The sequence below is a fragment of the Ruditapes philippinarum genome, unplaced genomic scaffold (genome assembly GCF_026571515.1).
Source record: "Ruditapes philippinarum isolate M1 unplaced genomic scaffold, ASM2657151v2 ctg2803_1_1_1_1, whole genome shotgun sequence".
NCBI classification, from domain to species: Eukaryota; Metazoa; Mollusca; class Bivalvia; order Venerida; family Veneridae; genus Ruditapes; species Ruditapes philippinarum.
In genome coordinates, this window is record NW_026853955.1 from 16,233 (window position 1) to 43,299 (window position 27,067).

Sequence of the window (27,067 nt, forward strand, 5' to 3'; positions counted from 1 at the left end):
CAATGAAAAGCGGTGTTACAAGCCTGAAACGCAATATTATCCAATGAAAGGCAGCGTTACAAGCCTGTAACGTCGCCTTTGATTGGATAATTGTGACTTTTATAAAAATTATATACATGGCTGCTATCTATGTAGAGGACACAGGTTAAATTTGTCAATCTTTTTCAAGAGCACAACTGAACTCATATTAAAGTAAGATAATGAAAAAATCTACTTGTTGGAAACAAAGCCTGTTTCCGCTAGAAACATAAAAACTGAGATAAAAGAGGTCAAAAGCCTTCCGCATGATTTTAAAATAACCAATCTTATCTCCGTGAAATGTATTGATTTTAACGATATAAAAATATAAGCCTTATCTAAAATACCTAACTAATGGTGCATTTAAGGGATAGGTCTAAACAATCAGTAGGTATATGTATCACGTGATATTTGGGCAAAGACAATATACATTTACAAGATTGCCGTGGAAAACATGGTTTGATTTCTTCAAGTGTTCATGTAAAAAACGGTGCTTGTTAATGATAACCCGTCCGGTAAGGACGGTACAAAGAATGGCAAATATACCCCAAATTTACCGGAAGTGAAGATGAAAACGAACAACGTAAGGTCGAAAAAACAACAACTATATTTCTCATTGCCGTTGTTACACAAATGTATAATGGTGGTAATATAAAAAAATCTTGTGAGGATATAGGTCCATTAAAATTTAAAACGAAATATCCTGATGTGAAGTTATTGGTAAAAAACACGCGAATCCTAAACCGAAATGTCGACCAACCAATCAGTTTAACTAAGAAAAATAAAGCGTGCTTTGTACTTCTTTGCTATGCAGTTTAGAAACGGAAGTGTATACTCACCCCCAAAACCCCTGCTAAAACATTCAGAGAACCTGAACATAATCCGTTAAAAAAATTGTAAAATAAGGCATTCCATTGATTAATAACAATATAGACGCACCATCCCAAACGTTACATATAATGGTAACCAAAAACAAGTAGGCACGGTGGATATATATACATGTATTCATTGAATGATATCGGTTATTTCTTACTGATTCAACTGTCAAATTGTCAAAGTAGTTCTATACATATAATGTTTCGTAATGGCCATAAACAGTTGAAGTGTATACTTGTATCGAGTCATTGATACGTATTTATTTACTGATTTTTCCAATCGGAACTTGCTGATTACATTGCTTATGGAAATTACTGTAGTTAAAGGAGGCAAAACATACATATGTCAAGCTTGTAGCGAAAAAAAAATTACAAAAGTAATCTTTACAAAATCCGGATTTTATTAACTTCCTCATTTATGATATCACACTTGACAAAGGCAAGGTTATAGCCCTTCTCATAAACCGGGTTTACTTTATTTATTACACCACCATTTTATTGTGACATACATTTCTTGTCATATTTGTATTAAGTATCCTTATCAAGAAATTTCAAAATCGATTTTAAAGACCTTCCACGTTATACGATACATTACATGTATTATATAAAAAATACAACTGCAATTGTCGAAATCTTTCAACTTGATCTTTAATTTTAATGGATCCAATATCTTAAGATTTAAAACATTTGGTATAAGTAGACCCCCCACTCCACGATGCGATTTATATGTCTTCCGGTACAATATCCGTGCTTATGTCGGAATTTTTATTTTTGCATATTACATGAGACAGCTTCTTTAGATAAACTAGAGTAAGGCAGATCTCTCTACAAATCGTCAGATATTATTCCGAGAGTCTAACGTATCGATATTTTCGTCATTCTAACACAAACTACCAGACTGACCCGGGATTTAGGCAATTTACGACTACGCTTTCAAACAGTGCGGATCGGAAATTATCATAGTTTTAGACACAGCAGACGAGAATGGGTCGAGCAGTTCAAGAAGTGGATTCTATATGGAGGGCGATCAACCCTTGGGGGAAATTTCAATTGTTTCAACTATTTCTAAATCTTTTGGATTTTTCACCGGCTTGTTTTGCCATTCTAAGCGCCGTCTTTACTGGTATGTAACAATACAGTGTTCTTTCACGAATCGAAAAACAATCGCATATTTAATTTGCATATTTGAATATATATTTTCTCGTTTGGTTGATAAAATATTTAAGCTGCACTTTGATAATATTGTTTTTATGCTTCATATAATTATATTTTCAATTTTAAAGAAAATGTTTCAAATTTGTGATGTATTTTTTTTTATCTACCAATTATGCGTATTTCAATATTACAATCCAGATTTGTTTTTCTTTGTCTATTCAGGAATACGAATAAAAAATACAATACTTTGTTTGCAACATTTACGATCTGTAATATTAGCAAGCCGTAGAGGAAAAAAAATAAAGGAGAAAATAAATATAAAACATATAATAATAATGATGATGATTAATATTGTAGTTTAAGATAAGAACTTAAACATATTGAAAAGAGAGTTAGCCTTATGGATAGATAAGAAGAAAAAGAAAATACATGTACGTATGTTTCTCGCTGGATTACGGTCAGTGTGTAAGGTCAGTGTGTTATAATGTCAGACTGTCCATTCTGACCTTTCTTGATTACCAGTTTATGAGTTATTTATGAGCCATATTTGCTAAGCGATCCAATAAATGTCGTCTGCTAAACTCTAAAAGAGCTAAATCATGACAAAAGATATGCTCAATCCTACAATTTAAATGTATTGTATGCTATCTTTTGGTAAACTATTTTTATTGCAGAAATTTATTGAAATCTAGGAAATTTTTACTGAAAATGTGTAAGTTTTGAAAGCTGCATTCCCTATTAGCTACTGGTCAAGTAAATTTGCTCATTTGTGTGACTGTATTCATGATTGTATAACTCTACCTATAGTGTGTAGTGTTTAAAACATAATACAAATGTACTATCTTCTCTGTTTGTACTCAAAAGATATTTATTTTACATTTAAAAAGAGACTTTACAGCACTTATCTATAAATAACATAGAAGATAGAATCATTGATAAATGTATTCTTTAAGTCATTCTTCATTTTTCAAATCTTAATCACTAACTTATCTGAAATCTGAAAATAATCTTGTCACTCGAAGATCGCATTCCCTTTTGATTACGTTAAGATAGGCCTACAAAATCGTGATATGATTACGTTAAGATAGGCCTACAAATTCGTGATATTTGTAGACTTACGTTACATGTATTAAAGGCCCATTATGCTTAGGAAAAGCTTTTCTGTTTATTTCTCAAAATACTTCTATAGTATCCAACGTTTCTCATTGGTCAATAATCTGCACCATCTTTTTCATCTGTTGCTTTTTGGCAATAAATACAGTTAAAGTGAATTAGTATTTTCTAGGGAAGTCAAAATACTACGTTGTTTAAGTCTTAAACCATTATTTAAACATAATAAAATTCATGTTTGCCCTTTTGAAGGAAGTAAAAATTTATTTGTTTCTGAGGCATAATGTGCCTTTAACTTTATTCTAAAAACCATGTCCCGAAATCAGATATATAAAATACTTGTACATGTAGTCTATCAAATAACGCAATTTAAATGTGTTATTATACACGTCACGTCATTATATTTAAATATTCTTTCTTTTGATTTTTTTCGTAATGTATATGGTGTAGTCTATAGTAACACAGGTCAAATGGGACTAAATTTTGATATACAGGTACTGCACATTCCATTTGGTATGTACATGTTCTGTAATAAAAGGAATACAATACCATTATATGTATACACCCTGTCTTACAGATATAAATGCATAACTATTCTATATATAGGATAGAAATCTTTCATAAGACTACAATATAAAGAAATGTAAAGCAATATGTAAAGCAGTGTTTTAACAATGTTTAACTTGTATACCTCCGGTGCTACCCCCATGGTGTTCCGTTTGGACAATCGTGACTTTTTATTTCGTCCTTACCCACGATGTACGATTGTGAAAATGCGATGGTACGATGACACGATGACGAAAACACGATACTGGTATGGTGATGAAAACACGATGATGGTACGATGGTGAAAAAGCGATGTTATATCGAGTCGTACTATCGCGACATCATCTTCGTGTTTTCACCATTGTACCATCGCACCATCGCGCCATCGTATTTTCACCATTGTTCCATCACACCATCGTGTTTTCACCATCGTATCATCGCGATTTCAACATCGTGCCATAGCGTTTGTAGTTTGAATTATAGTTAACATTTAAGGTCAAATTGAATTACAGTTTGAATGTGAACTTACTCCTATGGGGAAAATTTCTGGATAAAACATTTGTATGATTTAAAGAATTTTGTTATCCTTACAATAATTTGTATCTCGATTTCTATTAACATCATATTCAGTCTTAAAGGATCACCTCTGAATAAAGTTCACGTTCTTTGTGGACTTATGTTTTAATTCTTGGGACTTATTTACAACAGCCCGAATTTTTGACTTTTCAAAACATTGTCTACAGTTTCGAGGTGACGTAGTGCACAAAGATTCGGGAGGGGGGGGGGGGGGGAGGGGGCAATGAACTCAAAAAAAGTTTTGTTAATCCAAGAGATCATCGTAGGGAAGAAAAAAAACATATTTATTACACTAGGTTGTAAAATTAGAAGATAATTATGGTGATACATATGTAAGATGAGATGATAAGATATTAAAGGTCTTGATATTCTAAATTGTTTAAAGGCACATCACGCCTCAGAAACTTTTTTCTTCTTCTCATGAATTCTATTATGTTTAAATAATGGTTTAAGAGAATGTAACATGCTCGTTGACTGAACAATGTAGCGATAAATTTGTCCTAAAAGTAGCAAAATGTAAACAAAATAGTATTTTTGACTTTCATACAAAATATTAATTCACTATAACTGTCTGTACAGATGAAAAAGATGGTAGATGAGTAACTTTATATATGTAAATAAATTCATATTTATTGTGATGGTGAACAGCGAAATACGAATACCGCGGGAATACCCAACACAAGAAATAAATTCCTAACATAGAAAAATAAACACCAAAATATACCATTAGGAACAAATTAACATTATCAAGGACAAACCATGTGACTGACTTTAGCAGACGATAAAATGATCGAAACGGTTTTAATGCAAGAGCAGGAACATTCGATTGGTAAAAGGAAAATAATTCCCATAGGATAATCTATGCTAATATTACTTCATTCTCGAGTCTCTGCTAGAAATACAAGAAAACTTACAAAGAACAAACATGGAAATAGCAAATAGGAATGTGGGAAAGATGCATTCCTGACTGTTTCGAGCCAATTTTATATGATATACACTTTCATTACACCTCTGTTTTTGTTTACATGTATTGTTATTGAAGATAGCCGAGATAGTCTGATTGAGATGTGTTATGTCATGTTCATGAGTACATGTACTATCAAAAAAATAATTTACAAACAATGTATAACATTAAAAATACATATACATGTATGATGCTTCTATTTTTTCCTCCTTTACAAAGGCATGATATTTAAGTCTTGGAAGAAAAAAAAACAACGCATTATAAATAGTTCTTGGAAAGGGCCCAAAAAAAGGTCTCAAGCGGTATAAAATTTCCGGTACGGTATAACATTTCATAGCACGCGCACGCATGTTACTGATGCACGTGATTAATGTGTCCTATAACCCGATTATTCTCGTGATAGTGCCGGAGCTAATTAGATAGAGTACCTATTAAATACTCATTCGTTATTCAGACATATGTTTTGAATTAATTTCTTGTGAGTGAATGCATATTTACCGTTGTTTTCTCAGGTTTATATCTTTGATGGAGTTCATTTCAGATAAAGTACAGCCAAACCTCTAAGGAAAGACCTATCTAAAGGTTGAACTGCGTTCGCGAGTTGTTGAATCAAAGCAATTATCACTTATTTTTTTAATATTCTTTTTCCTGTAGGCTATATACCCGACTACAGTTGCGATGTGCCAGAGTTAGGTGATAATGATACGTCACTGCATGATAATTTCACGTACAAGGCGTCTCAGTGTAGTTATGACGTCTACAAACACGTGGGGAATGCGTCAATGTTTGTAGAAACGAGGAAATGTGAAAAATTCAAGTTTTCATATGAACTGTCTTACGCTTATGAGGTATGCCTTTACATGCATCATAATTTTTATGTTAATTCATTTTTAAATACTACTTTTTCTATTTTAATAATTTGCATAAAATTATCGGATAATTTGCATAAAATTATCGGATAATTTGCATACAATTTCCGTAGTATAAAACATTTCAGTGACAATCTAGAAGTATACTTGTAATAAAGTTAAATCAATTTTAATTTTGTTTACTGAACCTATCCAATCAGAAAGGTCACACTTAATCTTATCTTTATGTTTTCGCATTTTGTGAAAACGACATGGAAATATGAATATTCATATGTCTTCTTAGAGGTTAGAGTACCAATATTTAGGCCAGACTGGGTAAAAATATGAATATGCATATGTCTTCTGAGAGGTTACAGTTACAATATTAATGTTAATCTAGGTTTAATATCAATAAGCATGTATTTTTATAGGTTACAGTACCAATAATAAGGCTAGACTGGGTTAAATATGAATATGAATTTGTCTTCTTGGAGGTTACAGTACCAATATAACGAATAGTCTAAGAGTTAACAGTCATAATGTTAAGTCTAATCTGGGTCAAAATGAATATGTGTATGCCTTCGTAGAGGTGACAGTAACAATATTAAGTCAAAACTGGGTCAAAAATTAATATATATAATTTCTGTTTTCGTAGAGGTTACAGTACCAACTTGGGTTATATGAATATGTATGTCTTCTTAGAGGTTACAGTACCAAAAGCAAGGCTATACTTGGTCATATACATATGCATGTGTTTTTTAAGAGTGTACAGTACCAAAATTTAACTGCGTTAAATCTGAATCATTGTAAATTACATACATGTACGTCTTCTTCGATGTCGTACCAGTACTAATATTAAGTCTGAACTGGGTTAAATATGCTGATCATACAAATACTGCTTCAGACGTATAATTGTTGCAAGCAGACACCATACGAGCATCTTTGTTTATGTATTTCACTCCGCTGTTTATGTTACGTAATGCAAACTTTCAGAGAATATTAAAATAAAAACACCTGCTTTCACCTATTGACTGCGTAACGGAACGTATCCTAACTGCAGACACGTTGATAAAAAAATATTCTTGATTTTTATTTGTTGTGACAAGGTGAGCTTTTGTGATCACAATTCCGGCGTCCGTCCGTCAGTCTATTAACTTTTACTTTAAACGATATCTTCTCATAATCCGCTAAACCAATTTCATCCAAACTTGACAGGAATGTTCCTTTGGTGGTCACCTTTAAAAATTGTTCAAATAATTTAATTCCATGCAGAACTTTGGTTGCCATGGCACCGCAATAAAAAAAAACTAAAAAAAATTCTTCTTTTACAAAACCCAAAGAGCTAGAGCTAAGATATTTTGCATGAAGCATTTTCTAGTCAGTTTCTACCACGTTTGTTCAAATGAAAATCATGGGGCCAAAATTGGGCTCCGCCCCGGGGGTCATTAATTTTCCTTATATGCATTTAGTAAAAACTTTAAAAAATTTCTTTTAAAAAAACCAGAGAGCTAGAGCTTAGATATTAAGCATGAAAAATCTTCTAGTCAGTGTCAACATTGGCCCCGCCCCAGGGGTCATTGTTTTTCCCTTTATGTATATAGTAAAAACTTAAAAAAAATCTTCTTTTAATAAACCCTAAGAGCTAGAGCTAATATATTTAGCATGAAACATGTTCTAATGGGTGTCTACCATTTTTGTACAAATAAGGGCTTTGGGGTTAGAATTGGCCCCGCCCCGTGGATCATTGCATTGATTTTCCTTATATGTATATAGTAAAAACTTTAAAAATCTTCTTTTAAAAAACTCAAAGAGCTAGAGTTTAGATATTAAGCATGAACTATCTTCTAGTGAGTGACTACCAAGTTTGTTCAAATAAAAGCCCTAGGGACAAAATTGGCCTCGCCCAGAGTTGGGGGAGGGGGGGTCATATGTTTTTCCCTATAACTTAGAGCTTAGATATTTATCATGAAACATTTTCGAATGGATGTGTACCAAGTTTGTTCAAATAAAAGCCCCTTGGTTAAAATTGACCCCGCCCCGGTGCCTATATACAGGTGTCTAATCTTGTTAATCGTACAGCTCCTGTGATGTTTTTTTCGTGTCAAATATTTTTTGCGTTTGGAAACGAATGAATTTTTATTACCTATATTTCAGTGGAATTTAGTGTGCGATCGAGCAAATCTAGCCGCCTTGGCACAGTCCTTGGCACTTGCGGGACAGGGACTTGGTGCCCTTGTGATGTCGCACTTGGCTGACAGATTTGGCAGAAAGACTGTGCACGTGCTCTCACATCTGGGCGTCATGGTTACGATGATCATTATGGCTTTCTCATACAATATAGTCATGTTACTCGCACTCAGACTTGTTGCAGGCACATTTCAGCAGGTATTTAGAACTATTTCTTTACTTAATTGTATTCATAGGCGTTTCAGAAAAAGTAGTCTAAATTGTATTCATACGCGTTTCAGAAAAATAGTCCTTGATATTGAACATTGAATTGTCTATCTGACTTTCATGGATATGCCATGTACGTGATCATGTTTTCACACACAAACACCTATTTATTTTGTAAGGGTTGCAGGTCAAGGTCTCTGACACTATATTCTTACCCTTAACTATTATGTGTTCGAATCTCAAAAGGGGCTTCAAGTTATATCATGTAAGGAAGCTATTAAGACCACATTGACGAAGGGATACCCCCAAGTAACAGAAGATTAAATATTTTGTTTTGGATTTACAACCAGATCAATTTCTAATAAGATCAATTTATATGTCTTCTTTTAAATGATATTTTGAGATGTTAAGAATAGTTTTTATTCCTACCATTTACAGATTATACCACTTTAACTAAATATAGCTTTACCGACAATTCAATACTTTGACAGTAAATAATTGCAAAGTAATAATTATTACATTTTTTTGTACCACAAATTCTTTTGTGTTGGTTTAAACATATTTTTAGTCAAGGTAATATATACATGTTAATAAATAAATTCTTTTGTGTTACTTTTGTAGTTATAGTAAAACATAAACAAATAAAATGAAGGTTATTTCATTGACACTGTTTAAAATATTTATGAATGAAAACCAACAATTTACTTCAAATATAGGGCATGTTTATGTTTTTAATGAAAGATTAGTCCGTCGAAAAAAGAGACATTGGGTGTAATGGAGATGTGGGGGAAAAGAACAAAAATATCTAGGCTCGTAACACAACAATTAATTTAATTTGAATGGAAATTTGTACAAACTTGTTTTCTTTTTGTTAAGGATTGTGGGATAAGAAATGATTGAATAATAAGCTTTTGATCAAAATTCTTAAACTATAATTTATGTACACAAAAGATTTGAAAAAAGCCGTTGTTATAATTTATCTCTCTCAAAACACGAAACAAGGTTTCTGAAAGGAAAATATAAAAAGATGTCATGACAATATAAGAACAAAAAAGTATAACTTACTTACAAATCATCAAAGGGAAATAAAACCGATTGACCCACTTATTAAAGCAGCATGCCTCCAGATTCAACCTAAATTTCATAAAAAAATGAAAATGTATTTAAATATTAAACATTGTGGAGTGAAAAAAAAAAGAAATTTATTTACACATTGCAAACAGGACTAAAACCCACTTAAATTACCAAAACAGAGGTCAAAATATGCAAAACTAGCCCTTACTGCGTAAGTCACGCAGTAGAAATAGGGTGATAAATACTGCATAATCAGTCATTAATCGCACATAACATGTAACTTATTATTTGACTCTTGAATATTTTTAGTTTTTCTTGAGATCTTAGTGTATATTTTTCAAGTTTTTATTTTCTTGAAACATTTTGACGCATCGTAAGCTTGAAAAATACTATCAATTTTATTTTTCAAAAGCTCTCTGTCCTTTGAGATCTAAACGGTATTCACAGTTCATATACAAGTATAGCTAAACTATTTATTTATTTTTATTTTTGGGCCTTTAGTTAAGTTATAGTGATTTAATACTTTTCATGGAAGACATAAAAAAAACCCTTTGTTTACGTTTTGCTACTTGAATGACAAACTATTTCACATTTAGCCCTGCTACTGCTTTAATTATAGTTATATAACACGCTCAAAATCCACCAAACACATGTTTGCCTTTTCTTCAGAGGATTTGTTAACATTAATGTGACTCAAGGCTGCAAAATTCCAATTTCGATGTTTTTTTGAGTTTGTTTTTTTCTTTTCCAATGGACAGGGTATTGTTTGCACTGGGAAGATCCTCGCACTGGAGATGTTTCCACGTGAGGTACGTTCACATACAGAGGTCGCCACCTTTCTGTCATGGTCTGTTGGAATCATGGTGTTGACTGTGTTCGGATACGCGTTCCAGGGACTTGACTGGCGTTATCTACAGCTGGGCTTAGCTGCTTTCTCCATATATGCCCTGTTTGAGTGGTGGTAAGTTATTTGTTCCTCAAATAAAATAAGGTTCGTCAGGTAGAAAAAACCTCCAAAGAAAACAAAGAGAAAACAACAACAAATAAACAACAACAAGGAAAGCACCCATAACTGACAAAAGAAGACACAAGCCTTCATAATGGTAAATCTCCTGAACAGTAAGTTAACATTGAAAAGGTATAAGAAATAGACAGGAAATTCTCACAAAACCAAGTTTCATGTCAATACAACCCAAAAAAGTCATGTCTTAAAAAACAAGGGCCATGACTTTGCCAAATGATTGAATAACAGAATCTCGACAAGTTGCTCTTCACATGTTGCAGTCTTGAAATGTTTATAGCAATATTAAAAGGGCTTTCAATTTTAAAGTGACAGTTAAATTCAAAGTTGGTGATTTCCTATCTTTCATAGGATGCTCGAGGAATCAATCCGATGGCTAATTTCCAATGGGAAAGTCGAAACAGCGAAGCGAATTTTAAGAAAAGCCACTAGATGGAACGGTGTAGACTACAAACCGACCGAGGAAATCATGGACCAATGTGTTCAAGCCCCATCAGTCGAATCTGACAGGTCCGATTCCAGTGATACAGAGATGGATACATTTGGCAACAAGAAAGAAACATTATTAGGTGAGGAGAAACCAAAACCCGACAACGTCGAAAAATGTAGCAAAACTGTTGAAAAATACACAGTCGTGGACATTCTTAAAAATCCAGCTCTCCGGGTGAACACGATCATCTTGTGGTACTCATGGTAGGTTTTTAACTTTCATTTCTTTAACATGTATAAAAAACAGGCCTTCCTTCAAATTTGAAATTGTCTGATAAGGTAAAAAATACAAAAAACAACCGACAATGGAGGTTTTGAACATTATTGATAATTGGATTAAGATAATTATGTTCATTTATTTATAAATAATGTGAAATGAACGTGTTCCATACTAGCATTTTAACAGTTTACGAATTGATTTGTAAATGGCATTGTTAGATAGAAAGTTTACATGCTTTGGTTTTACTAAGGGTTCTAAAAAGTGTGCCTGAGTATAAGAAGGGGTACTTTGATAGTAGGTATGGTTCCTGGAACAGATTGATAAAAGTAGTGTTTCTATAAGAAGATAGTAATTCATTTTAACTCGTCTGTTTTGAGGAAAAAGTCGAGCTATTATAATCTCTGCATCGTCGTCGTTAAAACCGTCGTGGCACATTATTCAACAATTTCAAAAGTTACCGAATACATGTACTTGCTTGTCTTGACAAGGTGCAATTGCAAAGGGACACAAGGATTCTGAAAGCTATTATCTTGGAGTAATTTTCTCTTTTTAACTAACATTTTTTGTCAAATAGTGGTTATTTTAACAGACGAGCGTTAAACGCCACATGCAGTGCTCTTGTCTATGCAATGTTTATAACGAGAAACGCCGTAAGCCGATTGTTTCAACTACAGGATCGGCCGTATAACACAAGTTGATGAAAATAAATATATTTTTATAGGCAAGGGAACGATTCGGAAGCTGTTTGAGTGGTTCCAAATGAAAACAAACACTCCGATGACTACAGCTTCAGCTAGCTAATCAATATTTTCTAATCTATTAGGATGTCTGAGGCATCTAAGAGGAACGCGAAGAAATGTCTAAATAAAGAGTAAACAATTGCCAGTCTCCATGTTACATAATACAAAATAAATGCTTCATAGAAAACTCGATTTGGGTACAAGTTCCTTTCGTCAGCCAAGTATCCATATTGCATTTTAATACAATTTCCCCAAGGTTTTGTGGTAGTTTCAGGAACATGTTTAAGTGAAGATAATTTGTATATATAGATCCACAGGGGCACATAAAACAGAAATTGGAAATATACACAAGAATTAAATTTAACAACGTTTTTAGGCGTATTTGAAACATAAGGGTTCAAACGGGGTCATTTTGCATAGCAAAAAAGGTTATTTTAGATAAGAAATGACTTAAAACTCTGCACATAACTTATCTTTATCATTTTTTCACAGTCCAATTATGCCAAGTCCCTTTAAGCTATTAATAACTATTTGAACAAACAGACAAACCACACATTTTACCATTCTTTTTATATGATGATATTAACAAATTTATCATCATATCATTTGAAGAGATAATTTATTTTAAATGAATTTGAAATGTACCTTTTTATTTCAAGGATTGTTGCCACTGGGACTTACTACGGACTAACGCTCGTGTCATCCCACTTGGCTGGGGATCGATTCGTCAATTTCTTCCTGAGTGGGGTGATTGAGGTGCCTCCTCTTCTATTGGAGATTTATCTCTTCAACAAGTAAGTTGGTTTGACGTTTGATACTTCCGTCCCACTTTGCTCCTATGACGTCACATTCACATCAACGTAACGGGTAAACTATGTACGCGTTTTCATTCTTCATCAATCCATCAATCAAAGGGTGTTCTTTTTTATGTGAGGTACGTATTTAATTGTGGAAATTGTTACTTCGGTTGGCCTTGTTCCATATTTAGATTTCTTTCACCTCTCCCCAAAGGTTTCATTACACCCCTCATGCCTTATATCTGATTTGATATAATCAGTCATTTATATCGGTCATTTAAACGGAATGCTGACATTGTGACAAATGGTTCGTTAATTCGTTAAAAGCTTGTTTTTTTTTAATGTTGCAAATCCTACACGTATTTTCCGGTGGTGGTTACAAATACTTTATTTTTATTTTGCATGGTTGAAACTAAAAGTTAGACCTTTTAAAATAACTTGGTCAGTTATTGGTGAGTTATGGTTTTAAACAATGGGGTGCTCTCCCTTGTGTATTAAAACCTCTGTATAATGTATGGTACGGTCTACCTCCAGCTTTCTTGCATTTTTTTTTATCTTCAAGAATTTTTGTGTGTTATCTTTTGCTTTTATTTAGAGGTAGAGATTAACCAGTCACAAAAGTGATCTGTAAGTGTTGATTTTAAGGCGGTCACATAACAGTGTTCATGGTTACAAACGTATTTGCAGTGTTAATGTAAGGATGTTTGTGTACTTGGGTTCATGTAAAGGTGGTCATATGTGAAACGGAAATTTGTAAAGATCGTCTAGGTACGGTGTTTTTGTTAAGGTGTTCATGTAACCGGGTCATGTAAAGGTATCCTTGTTACGGTGTTTATGAAAATGTGGTATAGTGTGTTACGGTGTTCATGCTAAGGCGGTCTCGTAACGGTGTTCACGTAAAGGTGTTCTCATAAGGGTGTTTATGAAAATGTGTTCATGTGAAGTTATTACTCTGTTTATGCAAAAATATTTAAGTATCGGTGTTTAAAAATGCTCTCATTACGCTTTTTTATAACGGTGTTCATGTTACGGTGTTTATTTAATGATGTTCAAGGACAAATATGTGTTCATGCTAAAGGCATGTTGTCAATTTCTTCGTATAAATCAATTTGTAGAAACGTGTTCATTTCAAGTGTTCACGTATCGTTGTACACGCACAGATGTTTGCATTAAGATGTTCACTTGCAGAGAGTAAATGTATCGCTCTTACTATTCTTTATATTATCCACTCTAGAGAAATCATAAGTGGACTATCGTAGCAGACGATGGCATTAAAGGGAGATCTGGATTGCTAATTATATGCAGGTGATGCTATAAGAATTTCCGCCTTGCTTGATGTACAAAAAAGAAGGCAATTATTATTCATTTTGTCATTATTATCACCATTTCTTGTTAATCATAATATTCTGCTATTGCTAGTGTCGTTTGTTCAAAGACAATCGTTTTATTTGTGAACGCCTCTCATTTGTTTCCTGACATGATGTTTTTTGTTTCCTTTTCATTTATGTCATTTCAGACACGGTTGTTCGTTTGTAAGAATATATATGGTGTTGCATAATGATTTGTGTTCTGTAGCATATATTGTTCAAAACATGGCATCAAGTATCGCTTAATAATAATTTCTGCAGTATATTCGATTCTTGTTTAGTTAAATATAATGCATCATATCCGGTGTTATATTTACGTATCATTTTTCGCTAGCAAGAGTTTTCAGTAGTTTTACCATAAATGAATGCATTATCATGTCGTCTGCTTTTTTAGGATTATTTTTTTCATCAGTGACTTGGTTTAACGGGCAACGCATCATCTGTCGCGTGGTGTTATATTAGCGAATCTGATATTATAGGGATATTCCCTAAGCATTAAATTTTTGCTTGTTTTAATATGAACGCATTATTTGTCGTTTGGGTTTTCAAGCATGTATATAAACACATCATCTGTAGATTGTTTTCGATAATAACGCGTCATTTGGTTGTATATTAATACATCATGTTTTATTTGTTTCTTTTTGCCATCAACGTAGTTTTTCTCGTTTTTTTGCGTTAACATGATTACGTCATATTTTTCGTTTGAAGTTTCGAATCACGGATTGTCGTCTGCTGCATTGAACCGGTCATGGAATCACATAAAAGTATGTTACCGTCTGCTAAATTGAATAGATATCAATTGGTCATACATTCTTTGTCTGCAAATGAAAACGTATTGGCTTTTTTGTGGACTGCGACATTTTCGAACCGGATTCTGACATACTGATTGATGACACAATATCTGGTGTATGTGTCATAGCGTTGTTTTTGTTGTTATTGTTTTTGTGCCGGTTGAAAAAATAATTTCAAGACGTTGGTGCCAGTTTATTTTCGATATCATTACTTTGATTTGACGGATCAAATTGCTTATCATATTGTTCCATAATCATCTGCTGAAATGTACATCCAAATAGATTTCTCTGGCATATTGTATTATATAGACACATATGCATAGATCTTATGTCATTGACATATTTACACAGTTCGAGCTCATCCCCAATGTTTTACTCATAACCATTACCCCACCCTCGCTTAGATAAACCAACCATTGCTTGATGACGGATGATCAGCCTGCAACGGTAAGTGCTAATTTTCTTACGAACACATTAATGTTATACATATATGTTTTTATATATTCTATATATATATTTAGCAGACGACATTGAGGCTCCAGTGTCAACGTAAGTATGTTTGTAATTTTACTTTATTATAGAATGCATCCATCAGAATACCGATGGATTTTTATCTCTTTTACAGGTAGATGTATATTTTTCAATGTGGGCTCATAGAATCTATTGGAATTTTACCTATTCAACAATGAGAAGGTGTCATATAGTTCTGACACTAGTGTAAAACAGATGGTAATGTATATAAACGCAAGTAGGTGTTTAATTTTGAGTGGTTTTAACGAAAAAAAAAAGAAAAAAAAAGAAAAAAAACAACAAAAAACAAAACGTACAAACACACAAAAGTGTTTAAATGTTACAATTGTTAACTGTACGATTTTGTGTATTGTGTATGTATTTTATATGGTATTTTTGTGTATGTGTGTGGCACCTTAAATTACCTTGACATAAAAGGGTTGAATGCTAAAATAATTTATATATATTTGTCTATGAATTTCAACATTGTCTTTTTTCTATTTATAGCTGTATTTTAACAATCGCCGAAAATGGAATCTTAATATTTTCAGTGAAATTAAAACAATGTTTTTTCTTCCAACAGAACTTGGTGGTATCAGCACTAATTTGTATATCAACTATTTAATTATCTTTTAACTTTTCGTGGTGTTGTTACTTACATGCTTTTAATGTTACATTTTATATTCAGCACACACTGTTTGCGTATTTAGTCATAGTGCAAAATTATTTTACCCCACCCACTGATGGGGATGTCAAAGATTTTCATACGATACATTGTTTTCTTCTCAGAATCAAAGACTCTCCATCCATGATTCACGGTTAATTGTGTTTTGAACTGTTTTATAAAAGGGTTTCTTTAGTATATAGATTTTATAAACCAGATAATTTTCTATTGCCAGCTTCAAGGGAAAACTTGATTTTTTTGTTGATTATATTCTTTTGTTCGATTAGGTAAATTCCGGTAATTCATTTCCGGTATAATAATGAACAGTGCTTTTCTGTTGACAGAATTCAAGACTTCCAACGAGCACGGTATAAACATACTGATGTTCGTTGCTTACATAGTTGAGGCTTTTGTTAAAACCAACACAATTACTGTTTTTAATTTAATGTTCGGATTTTTTGTAGGATCGGACGTAAGAATACGATGATCTTATGGTTCGCAACTGCCGGGTTGTCCCTGATTATTTCGACAACGCTGCTCACGGTGTTTGGTAAGCTTGATTGATATGATCTTAAAATAAAACGCCAATACAGATTTTTGCCCCCATGGGATACTTCAAAACAGCACATTGATGTATCATGTTGAAACAATACAAAACAAACAAACAAAAAAATAATAATGATGAAAAAAAAGGAATTTGCGCCAATGTAATGTGAGAATTTAATGGCACATTTGATAAGATAATTTCATATGCATCGATATGACATGATATAATTTGATATGATGTAATTAATTAATTATTCTGGCTGTGCTTTTGGCGTAACTTCAGTAAAGTCGGACATGTTAGTTACCGTTTTCTATAAAAAGCACACATTTCATTTGATATATACTGTATTACATGACTACCAGTAGCACCTTTATTATGTTAAATATGAAGTTATAATATTTTATTCATTTGACTAATTGTATGGCTTTAATTGAACAACACCATACTGTGCAATGCATAAATGCTTTCTGATAGTACACGGCCTCAGAAACCATATTGGACGGACCGCCAGGCGATGAATGGTAAAGTCCTGTTTCCAAAGTCCAAATTTGATTAACAGTGAACAATTATTTTTCATATGTATATTTTCTTTGATTTTATTTTTATAATTTACATTACAGAGGATAATGCCTGGGAGACAGTGGCTAACATATTTTCTCTAATTGGCAAGGCGGCCAGCACCGGTTCGTTTAGTACCGTGTTCTTGTACACTCCAGAGATATATCCAACAAATTACAGGTATTAAATATCTATTCTGTTTATCAAAATGTGCCCTTACCAGTAAAGATAACTTTTAAAATAAGGATTCACCCAAGGTGAAATAAATTAGATATCCTTCAATGGTTAGAAGTTTCAACAATGGCTAAAGTATGTTGCCAAAACTAAAAGAAAATGATTATACGATCAAGAAGTTACAATAGATACAAACAGCAAAAATATGTTAACATTGTGTATATATAAACAAAAATAGTTTCTTTATAAAAAAAGAAAACTGTAAGAATGATATTTACATACACTCAATTGATATTTGTGTCATACTATCAATTGAGAATGTGTATATGTTGTCAATTAAAATCATGCTTCAGAATATATTTTATGCTATCAATCGATAAATTATTAAATGATGTCAAATGAGAATGTTTTATGCTGTCAATTTAGAATTTTGTATAGGCTTTCAGTTTTACACTGTCAAAAATGAGAATTTGTTAAATGTTGTCAAATAAGAATATTGTAAAACATGTCAATTGTTGTCAGATAGGTTTTGATTTTTGCTGTCAATTGAGAACTTTGTACAAACTATCAAATAAGAATATGTAACATGCTGTTAATTGAACAACATGCACAAGCTGCATGAATGTACTTTTAAGGTTTGATTGTTGTTGGGGCTTTATTTTTTTTTGGGAATCACTATTAATGGAGACAAATTGTTTAATAATTCTATTTTTCTTGGTCTTACACTTCATTCCATATATTTTTGGTCTAATACTACATTCATTATGTCTATGTCATACAATACATTCCTTATATTTTTCAGAAATAGCGGTCTCGGAATCGCATCATCAATATCTCGCATTGGCGGAATTTTAGCACCCTTTGTTAGCAATTTGGTAAGCCACTTCATACGTTTTGCCTTACTGTGTACTAACATACAAATCAATTAAAGCCGCATGCCTCCAGATGAGCTGTATTATTTATTGAGAGAAAAAAAGTATTCAGATATGAAGAAAAGTTAAAATATACACAATTCAAATATTTATTTACTTGCTATATATGCAATTCATGATTGATTTTGCATATTTACCGCCATATCTCTACTGCGTGACTAACGCAGTAAGAGCTATTTTTGTATATTCTGATATAGTTGTGGTAAATTCCGTAGCTTGTAGGTGCCGTTAACAATGCGTAAAATGCGTAAAAATGCGTTTGTTCTCTTGACAACATTTTACTTAAGGATGTAATTATTTAATCATGAAAATGAGTAGGAATCTGGAGGCATGCGGCTTTGGGATCAACTTAGCTCTACATACAAATTTAAAATGATAGGAATATAGTTAGTTCCTGTTTTCCGGATTAACATCTTAAGAAAGGGAATAAACAGCAAAGAAAGTGAAAAAACGTAATATTCTCGGCAGCTGATGCTTTGTTTGAGATATTTTGTGTAATAAACCCACTTTAGTCATGAAAGTTTAGTTAATAAAACGTCATACACCCACAATGCAACATTTCTTCTCTTCATCAATTATTCGAGGAGTATTACACCATCGATTGTAATAAATCAAATTATCACCGATGGCTGCTAGACTTTTACTGCTGAAAACTGAGGAAATGACGTCACGGAATAATCAAACAAAATCAAATATTTATGAACGAGTTCCCTCGAAGACAACTTTTGACTTCAAAATGTTCTGGAAGTAAAACTACATCATCTTACCCAGTGACTTTAATTGTGCAAGAAATGAAGTCAGTAACCTTTGTGAGCTGAAATAAGGTTCAGAATAATGAAATCAAATATAGTTCATCATCAGTAGTTCGGTCAATGAGATAAATAACAAAGAATATATCTGTAGATATCTATTATAAAGTGTAATTTTAGAATAGTGAGACATAGGCTCCAGATTTTTTCTCTCACAAGAATGGGTTGCAAAATTGCGAAAAGGGGCAATGCACATTTCAAATGGGGTAGACATATTACAAGTTTTACAATGTGTGTGTGGGGGGAAGGAGGATAATGAGTCCATATTTTCTCTAGTTTTTTTTGCTCTCCCCCCCCCCCCCAAAAAAAAAGATAAATAAATAAAACTATATAATAAATAAAATAAATAAATGAATAACCTCCGAAGTTAATCCTAATCTCCAATTCTCAAAGGAGTTCTACATACTAGGCAAGTTTCGGGGTCATGTCACCTCCCATCCTCGCTCTAGATCCGTGACTGAGTCATGCACTGAAAACAAAACAAATATATTGTAAAGGTATCTCCATTTTTATATGAAAAAAAGAAAATAAATTGTTTTAGTTATCTGTATATATTTCTTTTTTTTTCCATTTTTCCCAGGCGTTGATAGCGTTATGGATTCCTGGTGCAATATTTGGTGGGATGTGTTTACTGGTTGTCGTTCTTGCATTACGACTTCCGGAAAGCGCCACTCACGAGCTTCCGTCGACGATTGCCGAGTGTGATAAATGGGAACGTGATACTGTGTCGTCATCAGACGCTACTCATGACTCTTCATCCGAGGAGGGAGAAAAGCTTCATTGACGTCGACCATATTAAAAACAATGATATATTGATAGAAAATTTTGGATAGACAATTTTCTTTTGAATTTTTGATATACACATGTACACTTGACATATGCAAAAAGGATGTGAATGGAGCAAGTTTTATAAATATTTTTTTTTATTGAAAATGAACTTTTCTAAATGTGTTTTAAAATAATATTAAACAATCATAATGATCAGTATTATCACTGCAAGTTCTGGGGTTTCATGGGGTTTCATTAAACGGAAAAGTAAATATTATTATTCCTATGGGATTTCGCGTTTTAAAACCAGTATTTAATGATTTAATATATTAAAACATTTTAGTGATTATTTCAATAGACGACCGTTAGCAGACGTTGGATTGGTACATTTACCAATGGGGTTCACACTTTTCGACAAAGTGTAATGTATATTTAAGGGGATTTTGCATTTGACTGATTTACAGAGGAAGGGTGGGGTGTGGGTTAGGGTGATGGGTCATTTTTGTGCTTGTTTATCATTAAAACCCTTCATATCCAAACCCTGATGTGATATTATATTTTATGCATATCCTGGGGAATCATGCCCCCCCCCTATTTGGATTTGCGCATGGTTTGAGGTACAATAGTATCTACATTGTCCTGGCTATCACTTACACGTGACACTTTAAATATTCATGAAACCTCACCTTACATTTTCTAGTTATAATCTTATATACATGTACATGTGTATTTTTTAATTAATATCCCATTTACTATACTAAAAACTAAGATTATTTTTATGCATAGTTTTAGATGTTTTCATAAATCAACTGCACAAAGTATCTTATTGAATTTAGCAAAATCAGTAAATAGTTTGACACTATAGGTTGATTATACATGTATGGGATTGATTTTAATGCCAGCCTCTAAAAGGACGTTTATCTGCAGTGACGTGATGAGGGAGTGGAAGGGTGGGGAAAGGGTAGATGCTAGCGCTAGCTGAAGTTTTCCATTACCTAGAATACCATTTGGAAGAAAACTGTAACATAAATAAATATAATATAAATAAAATCATTTTCGTAAAATGATTTGTTTTTATCTAAAAGTACATTTTTAACTTTTAATTCGATGAACTGGTTTAGCTCATTTATAAAAGTTTTATCTATATTGTATTGTATAGTTATATTTTTATAATATGAATGTGCGAGTGTGCTATATAAAATATTTGCTTCACAAAGTCATGTTGCCAAATTTAAATAATTTTGAGAAAATCAGAGAGTTAACTCCCTTGGAAATGTAACCAAAGTGTACCAAGTTTTATATTTATATCAAATTATATATCATATTTTTTTCTTACAGTTATTGGTCGTATCATGTTTTGAAATTTTGATAATTTTTCAAATATGTTTTCAAACTTATATACATGTGTCTGGGGGTAATAGTTGTAGTGGTATATATGTGTAAAAATATGACTATTTGTCCTGAAATCAATCAAAGTTCTTACAAATTTTGTGACCATGTGTGTAGAGATGTATAATAATCCAAATTCTAACTTATATCAGTTTGCAAGAGATATATTTCAAAAAATCAGTGATTACCTGTGATTATGTGCAGTGAGATATATTAAAGTATCAGTGATTACCTGTGATTATGTGCAGTGAGATATATTAAAGTATCAGTGATTACCTGTGATTATGTGCGGTGAGATATATTAAAATATCAGTGATTACCTGTGATTATGTGCAGTGAGATATATTAAATTATCAGTGATTACCTGTGATTGTGTGCGGTGAGATATATCGAAATCTCAGTGTTTACTTGTGACAGTGTATGGTGATAGATATCAAAATCTTAGTTTTTCTTCAGTAAGAAATAGTGCAGTTATAATGCATGTATATCAAAATGTTTATTTCTACATACATCAGTATTAGCGGTTCGATATCAAAATCGTAATTTTTACTTTTGCTATCTATATATGCGATATAATACATGAACATTTTTTTCATGATTTTGTGTGGTGAAATATATCGAAATCTTCAGTCTTTCCTATATTTATTTCGAAAGATGTATTATATTGAAATGAGTATTTTATTATGCTTTTTGCGGTTAGATATATATCATATCTCCGTTTTTTCTTATGATTTATTTCTTTGCAAGATGATACAAAAATCTTTATTTTACTTATGATTGTTTTTAAGATAAAATATATCACATTTTTCATATTACTTAAGTTTAAATGTTTTGGAATTTTTGTGATTTAAGGACTATTTATGTGCCATGAGAGGAAACGTGACTCAAATGTGTTTCCATTCATTCATACATGATCTTTAAAGCAGCATGCCTCCATATTCATGCTAATTTTCATGAAAATTTTGAAAATGTATCAAAAATAAAATATTGTGATGTGAACATAGGAAGTAATTTACACAAAGCAAACAGTGCTGACAAACCACGTAAATTACCCAAAAAGAAGTCATAATATGCAAAAATATAACAACCCAAACCTTTCTGCATATTAGAAATATGGTGATTTTTTTGGGGGAAAAATAAGTCATTAATCGCACAAAGCATGTAAATTATTATTTGAATCTTTAATCTTTTTTACTTTTCATGAAATTTTAGTAATTTTTTCTTAAATTAGATTTTTTTCTTGATTTTTTTTTAGTTCATCTGGAGGCGTGCAGCTTTAAAAATCCGAATTGATGCTCATTCGGAACATATCTTTTAGGTAATACATGTATGTAAATATGAAAATGATGATAAATCGTTTTTTTTAAAGGTGGAAGCCAAATATTTCATCTAAATAGTTTATAGTTCAGTTAGAACAATCGAGAACATATCAATTTGTATGTACGGGTGAGTGCATGCGGGCGCGTGTTTGCATGTGCGCGTACATGTATAATATAATGTTTATTATAAGTTAAAATAACCATATATTCATCTTATATAAAGCACATTATTATCACTTACGCAAAATTAAAAATGCGGCCACACGTACCTAGATTGGCACTTTTTTATTGCCAGTGAATGTGTCAAATTTTAGAACGTATTTTCACAAACTTACATTTGTTTACCTTCTCATCTTTTATTATCTCTATGATCAAGCTACGATTTTTTTTACTTTCAATGTTGTAGTTATTTTCTTTCTTCTATAAATAGGCACACGTTGGTAGTACACGAAATTTACGTGCAGAAACAGAAATAGAAAAAAAATAAATTATACAAATATTACATTGTTTTTGTTGTTATTTGTAACTTCCAATATACTTTTCGTTAATCCAACTTTGGAATTGAATATTTAAAGATATTTTTAAAAAAAAACATGTATAAATTTGTAAATTTTCATTCTCACATGACATGGTCGAGAGTTTATGACTAAAAATGTCTTGGTGCGCTTTTAAATTTTCATTTCGTCAACTTTTTAATGAATTATAATGACATTCAAAATTGCGTGGACATTTTATTTTTTAAATTATTATGGGTTGTCGTAATGATATGTATGTACATGTATTGTGGTTAAGTGGCAGTTTTATTCAAGGGGGAGAACTATTCAAGTAATTTAATTTTTATTCCATTCTCTGTTACATCCCTTTGAGAAAATTGAGACAGCTCCGTAAGTTGTGTAAAAGTGAGCATGTCGTTAGTAATTTAATTTACAAGTCAAGTCAAATAACATCCGGATCTAATGTCATTCCAACTGATAATCCAGACCGTAGTCATATTAGTCAGCAATCCAGATCATTTACAAGAACGAATGCCATGTTAACTGCCCATCACGATCGAACACCGTGTAAGATGGCCATCCAGGTCGATGGATCATCCCGATTGAACGCCATATTAGTTGACCATTCAGGTCAATTTCCATCTTTAATGACCATTCCCCGATTGAGCGCCATATTAGTTGACCATTCAGGTCAATTTCCATCTTAAATGATCATCCCGATTGAACGCCATATTAGTTGACCATTCAGGTCAATTTCCATCTTTAATGATCATCCCGCTTGAACGCCATATTAGTTGACCATTCAGGTCAATTTTCATCTTTAATGATCATTCCGATTGAACGCCTTATTAGTTGACCATTTAGGTCAATTTTCATCTTTAATGACCACTCCCCGATTGAACGCCATATTAGTTGACCATTCAGGTCAATTTTCATCTTAATGACCATTCCCAGATTGAACGCCATGTTAGTTGACCATTCAGGTCAATTTCCATCTTTAATGATCATCCCGATTGAACGCCATATTAGTTGACCATTCAGGTCAATTTTCATCTTAATGACCATTCCCAGATTGAACACCATGTTAGTTGACCATTCAGGTCAATTTTCATCTTTAATAACCACTTCCCGATTGAACGCCATATTAGATGACCATTCAGGTCAATTTTCATCTGTAATGATCCTCCAATACGAACGCCATATAAGTTGACCATTCAGGTCAATTTTCATCTTTAATGATCATCCCGATTGAACGCCATATTAGTTGACCATCTAGGTCAATTTCCATCTTTAAAGATCATCCGGATTCGACGCTATGTTAGTTGACCATTCAGGTCAATTTTCATCTTTAATGATCATCCCGATCGAACATGTTGGTTGACCATTCAGGTCAATTTTCATCTTTAATGATTATCCCGATCGAACGCCATGTTGGTTGACCATCCAGGTTAATTCATATGTTAAATGACAATTCCGAATTGACGCTATGTTCGTTGATCATCCATGACGAATTCTATGTTAAAGACCACTCCGATTGAACTATCGAACGTTCGTTGACCATCCAAGTCTTATTCTATGTTTAATGGCCTATCCGATCGAACGCCATGTAAGATGACCATCAAAGTCTAAATCCATGTAAAATGAATATACACAATCGAGCACAATGCTGACGGACGATTTTAAGTGTTTCACCGGTACAGAATTTAAACCTGACCAGTTGTAGTCAAGAAAGATGTTCTTAAAGAAAGTGCCAAATTTCAAGTCCTCGCTTGTACACTACTTATTATGCCCCCTTCAAAGAAGAGGGTGTATATTGTTTTGCTAATGTCGGTCTGTCTGTCTGTCTGTCGGTCTGTCGGTCCGTCGTTCTGTCCGTCGGTAGACCACATTGTTTCCGATGATTATCTTGAAAACTATTTATCACAAAGTCTTCATATTTCACATAGTGATTTGTCATATTTATTAGATGACAGCTATTGATTTTGGGGTCACAAGGTCAAAGGTCAAGGTCACAGGGGCCTTAAATGTCAAAATGGTTTCCACTGATTATCTTGAAAAGAATACATCACAAAGTTTTCATATTTCACATAGTGATTGATCATAACTAGAAGATGACCTCTATTGATTTTGGGGTCACTAGGTCAAAGGTCAAGGTCAGAGGGGCCTTAAATGTCAAAATGGTTTCTGCTGATTATGTTTGAAAGTATTTATCACAAAGTCTTCATATTTCACATAGTGATTGGTCCCTTTTGATTTTGGGGTCACTAGGCCAAAGGTCAAAGTCACAGGGGTCTTAAATATCAGAAAGGTATCCACTGATTATCTTGAAAACTATTCATCCAAAAGTCTTCATGTTTCACATATTGATTGGATATAACTATTGATGACCCCTATTGATTTTGGAGTCACTAAATGTCAAAATGGTTTCTGCTTATTATCTTGAAAAGTATTAATCACAATGTCTTCATCTTTCACATATAGATTGGTCATAACTAGTACATGACCTCTATATATTTTGGGGTCACTAGGTCAAAGGTCAAGGTCACAGGGGCATTGACTGGTAATATGATTTCTGCTTATTATCTTGGTTACTATTTATCACAAAGTCGTCATATTTCACATATTTATTGGTCATAACTAGTAGATTACCCTATTAATTTTGGGGTCACTTGGTCAAAGGTCAAGGTCAAAGGGGCCTTGAATGGTTATATGATTTCTGCTTATTATCATGGTCACTATTTATCACAAAGTCTTCATATTTCACATATAGATTGGTCATTACTATTAGATGACCCCTATTGATTTTAGGGTCACTAGGTTAAAGGCAATGTCACAGGGGCCTTAAAATTCTGAATGGTTTCCGCTGATTTAACATGAAAAGTATTCATCGCAAAGTTTACATATTTCACATACTGATTGGTCACAACTAGTACATTACCCCTTTTGATTTTGGGTCACTATGTCAAAGGTCAAGGTCACAGGGGTCTTAAATGTCAGAATGGTTTTCGCTCATCATCTTGGTTACAATTCATCACAAAGTCGTCATATTTCACATATTGATTGGTCATAACTAGTGGATGACCCCTATTGATTTTGGGGTTACTTGGTCAAAGGTCAAGGTCACAGGGTCTTTGAATGGTAGAGGATTTCAGCTCATTATCTTGAAAGATAATTATCACAAAGTCTTCATATTTCACATATTGATTGGTCATAACCAACAGATGATCCGTATTGCTTTTGGGGTCACTAGATCACAGGGGCCTTAAATGTGAGAATAGTTTCCGCTTATTATCTTGAAAACTATTCATCACAAAGTCTTCATATTTCTAATATTGATTGGTCATAACTAGTAAGTGACTCCTTTAGATTTTGTGGTCAGTAGGTCAAAGGTCAAGGTCACAGGGGCCTTAAATGTCTCATTATCTTGAAAACTATTCATTGCAAAGTCTTCATTATTTTTTATTTTTTTCCATAATTGAATACTTCAAAATACCCATTTATGGCAAGTTTCTCTAACAAAATTACTAATTATGTGAGTCAAGGGCTAGAAATAGGGCATACATGTATGTGTCGTTCGACATTTCTTGTATTCAATATATCTTTGTAGTAATTGTTGAGTGAGAATTCTGAATAATTTATAAGTAGTTTTTAGTACATCATTTCGGAGCGGAAGAATTTAAAGTGGAGTTTTAATGGCCAGTAGACACTTTGAAAGATACATCAAAGAATTGTCAGCTACCATTATTTAAAAAAAATCAACATAAAGAAAATAATTGCAATTTATGTGGAAAAAAAGAAACTTAAAAATATGTAGACTGGGAAATAATATTGAACTAGAAAAATAAAAATATCATTTTAATGATAAAAATAAAAAGCATACAAAATGTCGTTATAGAAGGTCAAAGCTCTTTTCGTGAA

General features: G+C 32.7%; 1 protein-coding gene across 1 annotated transcript; it reads left to right on the forward strand.

Moving 5' to 3' along the window:
- Window positions 1-1,695: 1,695 nt before the first annotated feature.
- Window positions 1,696-20,271, forward strand: LOC132738494 (organic cation transporter protein-like). Its single transcript, XM_060725997.1, has 10 exons — window positions 1,696-2,016; window positions 5,899-6,092; window positions 8,247-8,477; window positions 10,319-10,521; window positions 10,933-11,274; window positions 12,690-12,824; window positions 16,624-16,709; window positions 17,327-17,444; window positions 18,241-18,313; window positions 19,760-20,271. Exons 1-10 carry the CDS (start codon window positions 1,878-1,880, stop codon window positions 19,961-19,963), a joined length of 1,725 nt encoding a protein of 574 aa, XP_060581980.1. The 5' UTR covers window positions 1,696-1,877; the 3' UTR covers window positions 19,964-20,271.
- Window positions 20,272-27,067: the final 6,796 nt, after the last annotated feature.

What these genes read in the sequence shown, in the direction of transcription:
- LOC132738494 (XM_060725997.1), top strand. Translation starts at nt 1,878, where the DNA reads ATGGGTCGAGCAGTTCAAGAAGTGGATTCTATATGGAGGGCGATCAAC. An exon ending in TATGCCCTGTTTGAGTGGTG is followed by an intron (nt 10,522 to 10,932) that starts GTAAGTTATTTG and finishes TATCTTTCATAG; the next exon opens with GATGCTCGAGGAATCAATCC. An exon ending in CACCCTTTGTTAGCAATTTG is followed by an intron (nt 18,314 to 19,759) that starts GTAAGCCACTTC and finishes CATTTTTCCCAG; the next exon opens with GCGTTGATAGCGTTATGGAT.